Source organism: Callorhinus ursinus, unplaced genomic scaffold (genome assembly GCF_003265705.2).
Source record: "Callorhinus ursinus isolate GAN/ISIS: 27379988/994484 unplaced genomic scaffold, GSC_fseal_2.0 scaffold15, whole genome shotgun sequence".
Lineage (NCBI taxonomy): Eukaryota > Metazoa > Chordata > Mammalia > Carnivora > Otariidae > Callorhinus > Callorhinus ursinus.
Window position 1 is genome coordinate 7,482,788 of NW_027397077.1, and position 12,605 is coordinate 7,495,392.

The following is a 12,605-nucleotide window of genomic DNA, read 5'->3' on the forward strand; positions in this document are numbered from 1 at the left end:
TAATCTTTTGTCCTCTGTGTCCCAGCCCTTCCCGGAAGCGACGTCTTCCTAGAACCGCCGGCTGTGCTGCCGGGCCTGGGAGGGGCGTGGGCGGGGGCGCCGGCTCCCGAGTGTGGCGCTGAGGGCTGCTAAAGCCAACACCTTTGACAGATTTCCAAGAACTTTCCAGGAAAATGGGGCGGGGTCCCGCTCGCCGACCAATCGCAGCTCAGGAGGCGGAGCCGAGTGGCCGGGGCGGGCCAATTGCAGCTTTGGGATCGTAAGCTGAGGAGCGAGCCGGGTTGAACGTGACCTAGAGACCAGTGGGGGAAGACCCGGTGGGAGGAGGCCAGGGAGGGGCAGGGGTTCTACCCGCCCGAGCCCAGACTACTTTTGGGCATTCCGTTTCGTTGGGGACAGTCCCCTTTGTCTCTCTGCAGAACTCATGGCTGCGCAAGGGCAGGGTCACGGGCCTGTCCGCCCAGCTAGCGACTCCCCCAAAGCGGTCTGTCCGGTGTGCAAGCGCTCCCTGTGGGCCGCATTTGGATCCCCGGACTCTGTGTGGGGTGGTGGGGAAGTCGGTGGCATCGGGTGGGGTTTGGAGAAGGACGTGGGAGGAGGGGAGGAGTGCAGAGGGGGGCCTCAGATCCGAACAGGTCCGCGGGGATCAAGGATCCACCACAGCTAAAAGGATCCAGGCGAGAATGTTTTCTCTGAAAGAGTTGAGAGAGAAGGCACACCCCAATCTTGGGATGCGGCAGGTGTGGCGACCTCATTATCCATTTGATGGCTGGGGCAATGGGAGACCCCATCATGGGGCACCTATGTAGGGTGCAGTCTCTTCAGTAGAAACTGTCTACCGCCCCATTACTGTGAAGACAAAGGGGCCTCATAGCTGCCAAGCAACAGAATTAAGATTTGAAGCTGGGTCCCTATGGGGCCAAATCCCAAGCTCTCTATCCCAGGACTACCTCTTCCCTTCACTGAACACTTTGGATGTGCCGTGTACTATCAGTGATTTCCAGCCTCATTTGTTGTCTAACCACTATATAATGTGTCCTCTTTACAGGTGAGGAGATGGAGGGACAGAGAAGTGAGAATGTACCCTAGATCTCACAGCTGGCAAGTGGTGAGTTGGTGCTTGGACGCCAGCGCCCCCCCTCCCCCCGCCCCCCGGGTTCCTTGACCTAACAACTCCTAGGCGTCCTTCAAGATCCAGCTTTAAGGTCCACAGTGAAGCTTCCCTGCCGCCAGGCCAGTCAGTGTCAGAGGGTTTTGCCCTCCAACCACCTTTGGTGACTTTGACAGAGTAATGCACCTCACCTGTGTGCATGGTCTATGGTGTGCCCCTGTTTTGCCCCAGGTGTTGTGGGTCCCTCTGGCCATCTCATTATCACCTCTCCTGCTCTGGCTGCTCCCTACCCACCCCTGCTCTGAGTGCTGGGCCCACAGTGCCACCCAGTGGCAATTCCTCTCATGGTTTCACTCGACACATTTCCTTATTCTCTCCAGGATAAGCCCTCCCCACACTCCAGGGATTGGCCTTGCTGCAGGATCTCCCTGCTCCTCTCCACCAGGAATAGTCGCAAGATGGGTCAGTCACAATAATACACAGCGGTGCCTTCCTCAAAGTCTGGCTCATTTGGTCTCTCTGGACTCATCATTTGCAGCCTTTCCTCTCCCAGAAGAAGAGTCTACACATGTACGCGCGTGTGTGTGTGTGTGTGTGTGTGTGTGTGTGTGTGTGTAGGGGCTATATTCAGTCCTTTACACTGCCCCTCCCCCCCGCCTCGCCTGATGCGTGCGCGCGCACACACACACTCACTGGACCCCTTCCTCACTGTAAGCTATTCCAAAGGCCTCAGCCCTCGGCCCCTTGGACAAATAGCTATCATGGAGGGCTGTGTGGCAAAGTCTGACACCACCAACCCACCCCTGCCCTGGCCCAGCTATCCCAAACAGTGAATTCTCCCATCAGTGTGCAAGTGGTTGCTGGAAAATGAGCAGCATTCTGAGTCTCTTGGGTTGAATGAACAGTTGCAAAACATCTGTCTATGATGGACCTACGAGGGAAATATGTGTGCTTGTGTAAGCATTGGCATTGGTGGTGGAGACTGCAAAGGGACAGGCGTCGCCATTGCTTACTTCTTACATTTCCCTATGGTTTGAATTTATTATAATAGGCAAGTTTTACTTATGCAATTAAAATTTGAATTAAAAAGAGATCAGTTTAAAAATATAATTTTAGGGGCGCCTGGGTGGCTCAGTCAGTTAAGCATCTGCCTTCGGCTCAGGTCATGATCCCAGGGTCCTGGGATCAAGTCCCACATCAGGCTCCCTGCTCAGCGGGGAGTCTGCTTCTCCCTCTACTTCTCCCCCCTGCTCGTGATCTCTCTCTCTCTCATGCTCTCTTTCTCAAATAAGTAAATAAAATCTTAAAAAAATACAGTTATAAAATGTTTAGAACAACTGTAATCTGATTCTGTTTTTAGAAAATAAGATAACAACTGCAGCATATACTGAGATAATTTGGTCGCGAGGAGCAGCCCCCCCCCCCCCCCCCCGCCAGCTGCCCAGCACTCTGCTTGTGAGTGGGACCCTGCTTGTCCAGAATGAGATCTTGCTCAGTTTTGGTTTCACCTGGCCCAAACCAGTCACCTCCAGAGGCAGGATCCTTCTCCAGTCTCCAAGCTGTGAAAGCTTCCAGATCACAAGGCTTCTTCCAAGTCTCTGAGATCTTGGATCAGATTCTCAGGTGGGGCTCTGGGACTGAGGTTCTGGGTCCTGCTGGGCATAAATGTCTGTATGCGTGTGGTGCACGTACAAGCCCATGTGTCTGGGCACATGTGCAAGTCTGCACTTGTGCATGTGTGTGCATCTGTGAACACGTGTAAGAGCATATTTGTACAAGTGGAGGTAGGAAGGGGGGCTGGGAGGCACAGGAGAGGAGGGTATCGTTCAAGGGTGAGATCGGGGCCCTGGAGTTGTTCTTTGGGGGTTGGGATGGAGACCCTGCCATGAGAGCTACTGATCTCAGGCAGGCTGCTTGATCTCTCAGGGCGTGTCTGTCCTGTAGGCTATGTGGGGTGGGTACAGCCCTGCTTCTTCTGGTCCCAGTGAGGTCATGGAGTGCCCCGGTAGAACACCCACTCAGTGTCTGGTCCGAAAGAAGGGTTTAGTCAGTTGAGGCCATCATCAGGGTCTCTGCTTCACCAAACCCTGCTAGCTTTAAGGTTGTCTCAAGGAGACAGGGCAGAGCCCTGGGTCCTTTCCTCTGGCTCTACGCCTGCACACACCGAGTACCAGCTCTCCTGGGAGTGCTGGTCTGAAGAGCCTTGGACCTGCAGCCCAGAAATCCACGTGCATCCACATGCGTGCGTGCGTGTGTGTGTGTTGGAGTATGGGGAGGTGGGCGGGAGGCTATCTGGGCCCGATCCCAAAGCCAGAAGGGCTCAGAGAACCTGGTGGGACTGAGGCCTCAGTGCCTGCAGTCCTACAAGTGGCCTGTAGATGGCAGAAGAGGCCCGCGCAGGGACCCTAACCCAAGCCTCTCCTTCCCAGTCCCAAGTGAACCACCACATTCCAGTCCCTCAGCCTGAGGGTTGAGGAGTGGGCGGGGTGTGCAGGAGTAATGCAGATTTGTCACAGGAGAGAGCAACACCCCCTGCGGCTCTATACAAGTTGTTTCCTCTCCGGGGGCCTCAGTTTCCTCATCTGTGAAATAAGAGTTGTTTAACGGCCTGTGATGGGAAAACTGGTTCAAAATACCTAAGATCGTCTAAGATGGGCTCAGAATAGAGACCTAAAAGTGGAAGGGAACACCACATCGTTAATATAGAGTATATGGAGTGGGAGGAGGAGACTTTTTAAACAGGACACCAAAAGCCCAAAGTAGAAGATGAAAAGTTAATGGATCTGACAAAATAGGAATTTAGGATATCTGGTCTAAGGACGCTGTATCCCAAGGGAAAAAAGCCACGGATATGAGCAGGAGATGCACAGAAGGTGAGAGACACCCAGAGCCCCCAGGAATTGGAAAGAGGCGAATCACAACGAAATGCCATTTCACTTGGCCTGATGGCAAAAATTAAGACTTTAGGTAGGCTGGCGGTGGGACACCACTAAGGAAGTAGCAAGCCTTACAAGCCTTGCTGGAGGGCCGTCTGCAGAGTGCAGGGAAAACGCCCGACTCAAGTGGCTTCCTGAGGCTCCGAGAGAAGCTAGACTTCCTGCACTGTCACTTCCTAGGTCGCTGGTAAACTCCGGGGCTCACACAGCCCTCGAGGGTGTCCCGAGCGCCTAGGTTTCCGCCCCCTTCGAGAAGCCACGCCCCCTATTCTGTCCCGGAGCCCGGGCGGGGCCAGCCAGGGCCTCCCTCCCCGCCCTGTCCTGCCAGGGCTCGCCTGGCCCTTTAAGGCCGACCGAGCCCGGCCCCAAGTCCAGGACTCACGGGGGATGGGGGGTGGGGGGGGGGAAAGGGGAGCGGTCACGTGGGTCGCCGCCGGCGCGACTCGGCTCTAGGAGCTCCCGCCGCGGGTTCCCGGGGCCCCGGTTCTTGCCCCTCGCCGGCGCCAGCCAGGTACCCTGTTGTCAGGGACGCTCTTGCCAGGTACGCCCTCATAGGGCTCGCTCCACCTCCTGCTCCCAGAACTCGCGGCCTCTCGGCGCCCAGTCCCTTCCGCTCTTGACAGGAGTCGGGCAGGACTCGCTAGTGCCGGGCTTCGCGACCACCGGCCCCCCGCTCCCCGCCTCCCGTCCGTACTCTCAGACTGTTCGCTTCCCACTCCCGGCCCTGTCTGCTGCCGGCCGCCCAACCAGGCTCAGGGGCTCCGGGCTGCGGTGTATTGGAGGAGTCTGAGCGGAACTCATTCTTCCCTTCTCCTCCAGGTGGCCCTGGACGCGCCAGGCTGGGGTCGCCTCTGAGCGCCCCGCGGGGGCCATGGATGGCGAGACAGCAGAGGAGCAGGGGGGCAATATGCCCCCGCAAGATGCACCCTGCGGACCCGGCTCAGCCGGCGCTCCTGCCCTCGGGGGGCGGCGGGAGCCCAAGAAGTATGCAGTGACCGATGACTACCAGTTGTCCAAGCAGGTGCTGGGCCTGGGTGTGAACGGCAAGGTGCTGGAGTGCTTCCACAGGCGCACTGGGCAGAAATGTGCCCTGAAGGTCAGTGACCCCTCACTGCTCCGTGGGTGACCTGGAGGGCCCAACAGCAGAGGCCTGTGGGTGCACTGTGTACCCAGGACCCCTGCTAAGCTTCTTATGATCAGTATCTCCTTTCCTTCTTCTACTCCCCTGTAAGGTCAGGCTCCTGGTACTCCTCGCTTTACAGATGGGGAAAACAAGGCTTAGCCTAGCTAGGCTCTCTCTCCCGGAGAGCTAGGAGGTGGAGTCAGTATGAGTAGAGTCTGCTGGACCCGGAAACAGGGAAGGAGTGGTTCCTGACTCCGGTTATGGCTGGGCCTATGTGTTCCCGCCAAAGGGGGGGGGTGCTCTCACTCAGTTTGGTTGTTCCTTCCACGAGAAGCTCTTTTTTTCCATGAGAAGCTCTTCTGACTGGAATGGATCTGAGTTTCCCTCTACCTGAGGCTGAGTCCCCACCGAGGCTTGGGGTGGGGCTGCGTTGTCTTGTGGCCCCTGACTGCCTGGGCTGGAGTGCTGGGTGGGAGCCTCCCAGGGCTGGCTGGTGGGCAAGGATGGTGCCCATCACACCTGTGAGCAAGAGGTTGCTGATGGGCTCCAGCTGAGTCACCGGCCCTATGTCGTAAAGGGCAGGTCCTGCTCCAAGCCTGACTCACCCTGGTTCCTGGGCAGAGGGCGGGCCAACCATCTATCTGTGTCACATCATAGGCTCCCTGGAGGCCAAGAACTCACTGATATAGGTGGAATCCAGGGAGTTCTGGGGGTGGCTGATCTAGCCACATAGTTCTGGCTTAAGTCATTTAGTTCTGGGCCCAGGACCCTGCCCCATACCCAGAATGCCTTGAATCTGTTGTCACTGGGAACTTCACTCAACTGCAGTTTGTGCCAGTGGCCACCTGGACGGGTAGATCATGGCAAGGAAAGTTAGAATACAGCATAGGATCTCATTTTACAGACATTGCAATTACGAGCCTGAGTGCAGAGTTCTGTGGACGTGGCTCTAATCTCTGGCCTGCATTTGCCAGCTCCGTGACCTTGGACTAGGTCCTGGACTCTGGAAATCAGGTTTCTGCCTCTGTTCAGGGGGAAAGATAAGGAGTTGATGTGAACTTGGAATGAGATGATGCCTGTAGAGTAATTGGTACAGGGCCTGATGCAGGCCTGGAGAGGTTACAGGAATTATTTAGGGCACAGTGTCTGCAAGTATCTGAACAGGGACCTGGGTCCAACTCCCTGCGTCTTTCCTAGGGGCACGAGGGCTGATATGATGTGTCTGGAGGAGGCTCAGGGCTGGGCTGGTGAGGCTGAATCTCAGGCACAGCTTCTTCACCGACCAACCCAGCAGTGGAATGGGGTTGGGGGGGGGCCTTCTCTGAGTCCTTCAGGAGAAAATGGCTCTTCTCAGGAGGGAGTCTCTGCCCCTTCGCTCAGCACCACCTTAGCACTCTCACCTACACTGGGGTAAGGGGCAGTCTGGGTAGATAGACAAGGGGCCAAGTGAAGCCAGAAAACCTCTTCTTAATACCAAGGCTTTGGCCCTGTGGACCAGGGCTGAGCTCTGACCAGCCCTTGTGGTGTTCCAGATGCTGTGAGCAAGGCAGGGATGGAGTGGGAGGCCAGAGATCTTGGGCCCAGGCAGCACCAGCTTTAGGCAGGCCTGGGTCTAGGCCCTTCTCCATAGATGCTATGTCTGACAAATGACTTGGGGGAACTTCTGACTGTAACAGTTTCTAAAACACCTCCTCTTGAATCTGGGGCCTCAGTGCTTTCTTTGTTCCAGACTGGGAACTAAGACAGGCCTAGAACAAATTCCCCTGCTATGCCCCCTTAGGCTTTATGGGTGAGTGTGGCTAGGGCTACTGCCTTGGGACCTTCAGGAGCTGGCCCTAGGAGGACATGGATTAGATGTGGCTCCCACTCCAACACCTTTCTTGTCTTGCCCCCAGTCTCCCTCTGGTCTAGTGGGCGAGTCTGGAAGTTTTCTACCATCCGGCAGGTCTTTACCATCTTCCAAGATGGCGCTAGCACTGCTTCTGAAACATCATTTCTGAACTGTGAGTGGTGGCCCCAGCCTTGATGAGGAGAGTGGCATTTTTTCTGCTTACCTTCTGCTCCCTGCCGTCTCTGCCCTTCTTGATAGTACAGGCCTAGGGCCCCGGCCTCTCTCCCGGCTTGTCCTCTCGGCGCAGTTGCTCCAGATGGCAGAGAGTGCTCAGCCTGAAGGCTGCTGTATCAGGCGCTCCTAAAACAGGAAGCGCTGTGGTCAGTGTCCCTGTAGCTGTTACTATTCCCTGGGGGCCCTGGAGGGAGGGCTCCTCCCCGGGGAGCTGAGCCTCTTCCCCTCAGCCCCTGACCACTGTTGTGGTCCATTTTGGCTTCGCTCCCACTCAGTGGCTCCTTCCCAAGGCCACTTCCGCTGCCGGTGCCATCCTTCCCCTCTCCATTCCTAAGCATGTGCTGCAGTCCCCTTGGCAGGACCTAGAGGGGACTGCCTGCCAGGTATGGGGGGCAGGGGGCCGCCTCCTACCGACATCTTGTGCCCCTTCCTAGGCCTCACTGATGAATTGGTACCCCTCAGTTTTACTCCTAGCTGGGCACAGCCTTGCATATCTGCCCCCCCCATCAGTCACCCCACCACATCCGAGACGCAACCCCTCCATCCTTATCACATATATGAAAACTGTGACTTGGAGTCAGTGGTCAGAAATCGTGTAGCTTGATTGGGATGACAGATTGTAGCAGAGGCCAGGGTCTCCTCCCCTCCCAACTTCCTGCCCAGCCCACTTGTGGTCCCCTGCCTGTTGGCAGGCAGGAGTGACCATGACACTTAGATAAATAAGCACAATGAAAGGTTTTGAGAGGACAGAGGGGTTCTGCCTGCGGGGAAAGGGGGGGTCTTCTTTCCTGCCCCTGCTGTCCGGGCTCTGGGGCTTGGGGCCGTCCTCTCTGACCACTGGAGTATGTCGGAGGCCCCTGGGGCTCCCCGTGCCCTCCTCTCCTCCTCTTCATCAGACAGAGTGGAGTGGTGGGGTGCTGGAGCCGCAGGCCGGGGAGTTCCCCACATGGCTCCCTGGGTGGGGCCGGCCTGTTGAAGCTGGTGCTGCGGAGCTGGATTTGAGGCTTGGGTGCGGCTGCCAGGCGGGCCAGGTACTTTCTCATTTAGCAGCTGCCGCCCCCTCACCTGCCATCTCCGGACCGGTCAGATCAGCCTTGGCAGGGCCATCTGTTACCGAGTCAACCAATCAGGAAGCGGGTGGAGGGGCTGGTAGCCCTGTCCAAAGGAGGCCCCCAGTAGGGGTTTCACTGTACCCAGCCTCCTCCCCGGGCTGCCCCTCTCCTCGAAGGAAAGAATCGTTGGAGCTCGTGTGCTTCCAAGCCGGTGGAAGCTTCAGAACTGTCAGGGGTGGGCAACTGGCTGTTTAAACAAAGATCCTAGGAAGGGCATCAAACCCTAAAGAATGCAAGTAGTGGGGTTTGGGGCAGAGATCAGTTGTTTTGAGCTGCTTCACACCTGCCCAGCTGGCCTTGCTCACAGGTTTAGAAGCTGTGCTCGAAGCCTACACCTCTGCTGGGGATCCCCTCTGCTGGGAGTGCCAGAATCTTCCCATCCTATCCACGAGCTGCTGCTGTCTCTCCAGGCTTCAGGCCTTGGTGCTGTGGATTCTAATATTCTCATAGACGGCTAGCAGTTTTCCAGACTGTTCTGTCTGGCAGGCCCCGTCCTCAGTGCATGATACATGTTCTCTTACCTAATTCCTGTGGTTCCCATTTTATGGGTAATGTCGCTGATATTCAGTAAGGTGAACGACTTGCCCACAATGCACAGCGGAAGAGTGGCAGGGCTGTGATGTGAGCCTATGCAGTTTGATGCCAGAGTCTTCGCATTTAAGTCACCCCACGCCTCATGCTAGTTTCTGGGGACATGGGAGGGTCTCTCAGACTTGGCCCCTGGAAGTGTGCTGGCATCTTTGGCTCCACTGGGAGCCCAGGTGGTGGTGTTCATAGTTGTCTCTCTCTGCTCAGCTCTCCTCACTGTGCAGGACCCTGCTTGTGAGGGGACCAGTGGTCCCACAGGCCAGCACACAAGGGCCACGATGGCTGTGGGGCTGTCTCAGAGAGGTTGTGTGGTTCATCTCAAGCCTGGTGAGTCTCCGACAAGCCCAGCCCAGCAGAGCCCAGACTGCCACAGGCAGGAAGTGAGGTTGGTGAGTGGGCGAGAAGAAACTGTGTCTGGGCTGGGCGCGCCAGGGGAGACTTCCTGAGAGAGACTGCCAGCTTTAATCCAGGCCTCTGGTCTGAGAAGGATGTGCATGACAGAGGGGGGCACAGGGTGTGTGGGACGGCCTGCCTGGTTTGCACCACTCAGCACCTGCTGCGGAGCACCATTTCCCCACTCCCAGCCGTGGGTCCTGGCAGGATGTGGCTGATCTCAGCGGGGCAGGCGTCCAGGCCCTGACAGATGCTGGGAGCCATAGAGGGTCTATGAGGACTCTGTGGAAGGAGAGGCTTTTACATAGGGGCCTTGAAAAAAGGTCAGCGACACCCCCCCCCTCATTCTCCCACAACTCAGATTCATACTGCGCCCCCAGGGACCTCTGTCTGTCCTTGGTGTCCTCTCTCACTAAGTGGGCAGAAATCCTCCCTCCTTCCCCCAGAGCTTTCTTTCCTAACATCACCAGAACCCGCGTGGAGCACTGTTGCTTAGGGTGCTCTAGAGGCTCCTGGTCACCTGGACTGTCCTTTAGTTCAGGCCCTGTGGGAAGCGCCTGGTCTCTGTGACAACAGAGGTCTGTTATGTCTCTGCTGAGGTTTGCACTTGGGGAAGCTATTTCCCTACTTGGATCCCTCATCTTTTTCTCCAAGGGCCTCCTTGGGATATCATCACGGGACACCCCTGTGAGGGGGCAGCAGGTGGAGCACCTGGCTTTGCAGTCCCCTCACCTCCTTTGGTTCCAACCTGGTGACTGGCTGCTGGGTGTCCAAAGGTGGTGATCACCAGGCAAGAGTTGAAGACAGCGGCAATCCCTAGGTGTGGTAAGAGTGTGCTCCCAGCCCTCCTGTGTGTGTGGGTCTCCTGCTCTCGGGGCAGTAAGAATATGGCTCCCATCAGCCCCTGTGTTTTTCCCGGGAGAATTTTGGTTCTGCTGGCCTTGCTCCTGTCTATTTGAGATCTTACGTGTTCCCACGTGAGAGGCTGCCTGAGTGCATTTTGTTGGTGGCATGTTATTGGCCTTTAGGAGGATTCCCTTGGGCTCATCGTGCCCCTGGGGAAGCCAGCCCCTTGTGGGGTGAGAAGGAATAGTGTGAAAGGAATTTTGGGTCCTGGACTCCTCCCTACCCTCCCACCCTTTTGGAACTAAGTGGATTAGCCCTGTGTAATTGTGAATAAAATCCTGCTGCTGGGAACCGTGGTGGGGGGGCGGTTTGCTTCGAGCAGGAGAACAAGAGGAGACTGCTGTTTGGGGGAACAAGAAGCCTCAGGAGGCCTTTCCAGCGCTGGACAGGCCAGAGATGCTGAGAATATTGATTTTGTGTTTTTTTTTTGTTTTGTTTTGTTTTGTTTTTGTTTTTTTTTTGCGGGTTTTGTGTTAGGATTGCCTTTTTCTTTAGACTAGGGCTTTTGTCCTTGCTGCTTTCTCTTTGTGGTACTTTCTGTTCTTCTTAGCTCCTTGTCGCTTTCATTTCTTCTTTCCCCTCTCTGTTTCCCTCGATGTTACTTAGTTCCTCCCCTCTCTGGCCTTGCTACTCTCTGTCTCAGGAATTTCAGGCTTAATGGGCCTCTTCTCTGCAGCCCACAGGCTAAGGGCAGGCAGGGGGCAGATGGGGGCTGGTCAGGTGCTGGGGATTCATGCGAGTCACCCTGAAGGGCTCACCCTGAAGTCTCCCCCCACCAGGGTAGGGTGGGGTTAGGACAGGAAGGAGAAGCATCTGTACCCATGCCACTCACAATGTCCCCTCCTTGCTGCTGGCCTTGACCAGGTGTTGGTGGCCTTGGCAGCCAGAGCAGTGGCGTCAGGAACATTTGGGCCAAGCTTGTAACCCGAGGAGTCCCCTGTGGAGTGTAGGAAGTCAGCGTCGGCAGGGGCCTCCGCTGTTGGTTCTCCTTTTATGGCTCAATGGTCTGGGACTTTTGCTCTGGACAACAGTGTGAGATCAGGAGCACTGTGACTCCCAAGGATTCTCTGGCTGAGGCTGAGGAGAGAAGGGGCTGGGGTCAGAGCCAGAGCCTCAGAGCCAGTGGGAGGAACTTGTGGAGGGACTGGGAAGGCTTGGACATGAGGTGCAACCTCCCTCTACTCTAGGGGACAAAACTGCACGTGAGCTGCCGCGCACTTGCCGGGACGAGCACCCCAGAGCACCTGCCTGTCTAGCCTGCATTCTGCACCTGACCCCATCACCTGTGACACTTGAGGCTGTTTTCAAGGGTGTGATGGGCCAGGGCCTGGACCTGCCACACTCATCACCCCATTCCTAAGGGTTCAGCCTCCAACAAGGGACTCACAACTTGTTCTGTAGATGTTCCCCCAACGTAAACAAGCCCTCTTCTCAGGGTGTGGCAGAGGGACAGGCAGGTAGCCTCCATGCTCTCTGGCAGGCAGTGGCACATGGGGCAGAGGTTGGGGGTGGAGGGTGGGGATAAGAGCACCCACTTATCCCTTGAGTGCTTCCTACGTGCTGCACCCAGACACAGAAACATCTAAGAATGGATGTATCACCCCCGTGTCACGGATGCAGAGGCTGAGATTCAGGAAGGTGAAGTAACTCACTCGAAGTCTCAGAGTAGGGACATGCCCTGGCTGGGCTGGAACCCTTGGCCTTTCTGGCGGCCAAGTTGTGGCTCTCAGCTATCTTTGGGGATCAGGAGCTAGACCTCTCTCCCAGGCCACAGTCTACCCATCTATAAGATGAAGGGCTGGGCACTCTGCTTGACAAGAGCCCCCCATCTCGCTGTGCAGACCTTTTTAGTGGGCAGTGATTGTGGGCATTGCTAGGGAAGCAGGCAGGTAAATAGTGGTGCAAATAGACGGGCAGTGTGGAGACCGGCTAGAGGGGGCCCCAAGATGCCTCTCCTAAGCTAGCTGGTAAGTGGTGTTGCCAGGGGGACGGTCAGCCGTGTGACTCCACGAGCAAGGTCTGTGTTCAGCTACGGACAGGAGCTCTGGGGTTATGACTTAGGTTGGAAGACCCCTTTCCACTGTACTCCATTGCCCAGTGAAAGCCTGCAGTCAGGCTGAGCCTGTCCCAGGGCGCATCTTTACCCTAGGAAGGCCTGAGAGAGTGGGGATGAGTCACTGTTGCCCATTGCTATGGCAGGAGCATCCCTCAGTGGGGCCAGGCCACTACCCTGGCCTCTCCGAGGACTTCCCTTTCCTCACGGCTATGGCTCCATGGCATGATCAAAGACCGGGACATTTTCCCAGGAGTTGGAACACTCAGAGCCCTCTAGCAGAAGAGGAGCAGGAGAGGGAGAGCGACCAGGGGCCAG

General features: G+C 56.5%; 1 protein-coding gene across 4 annotated transcripts in view; it reads left to right on the top strand.

Moving 5' to 3' along the window:
* Positions 1 to 98: 98 nt before the first annotated feature.
* Positions 99 to 12,605, top strand: part of MAPKAPK3 (MAPK activated protein kinase 3) — a 33,890-nt gene continuing 21,383 nt past the window's right edge. Inside the window, exons 1-3 of one of the 4 annotated variants that reach the window (XM_025885485.2) lie at positions 99 to 259; positions 1,049 to 1,108; positions 4,867 to 5,143. In XM_025885485.2, the coding sequence (XP_025741270.1) occupies positions 4,919 to 5,143 (225 nt within the window). In that variant the 5' untranslated portion in view covers positions 99 to 259; positions 1,049 to 1,108; positions 4,867 to 4,918. Of the gene's footprint in view, positions 260 to 313; positions 494 to 1,048; positions 1,109 to 4,433; positions 4,589 to 4,866; positions 5,144 to 12,605 lie in introns of those variants that run through there. The other 3 variants (XM_025885484.2, XM_025885483.2, XM_073901287.1) reach the window with 3 other exon arrangements.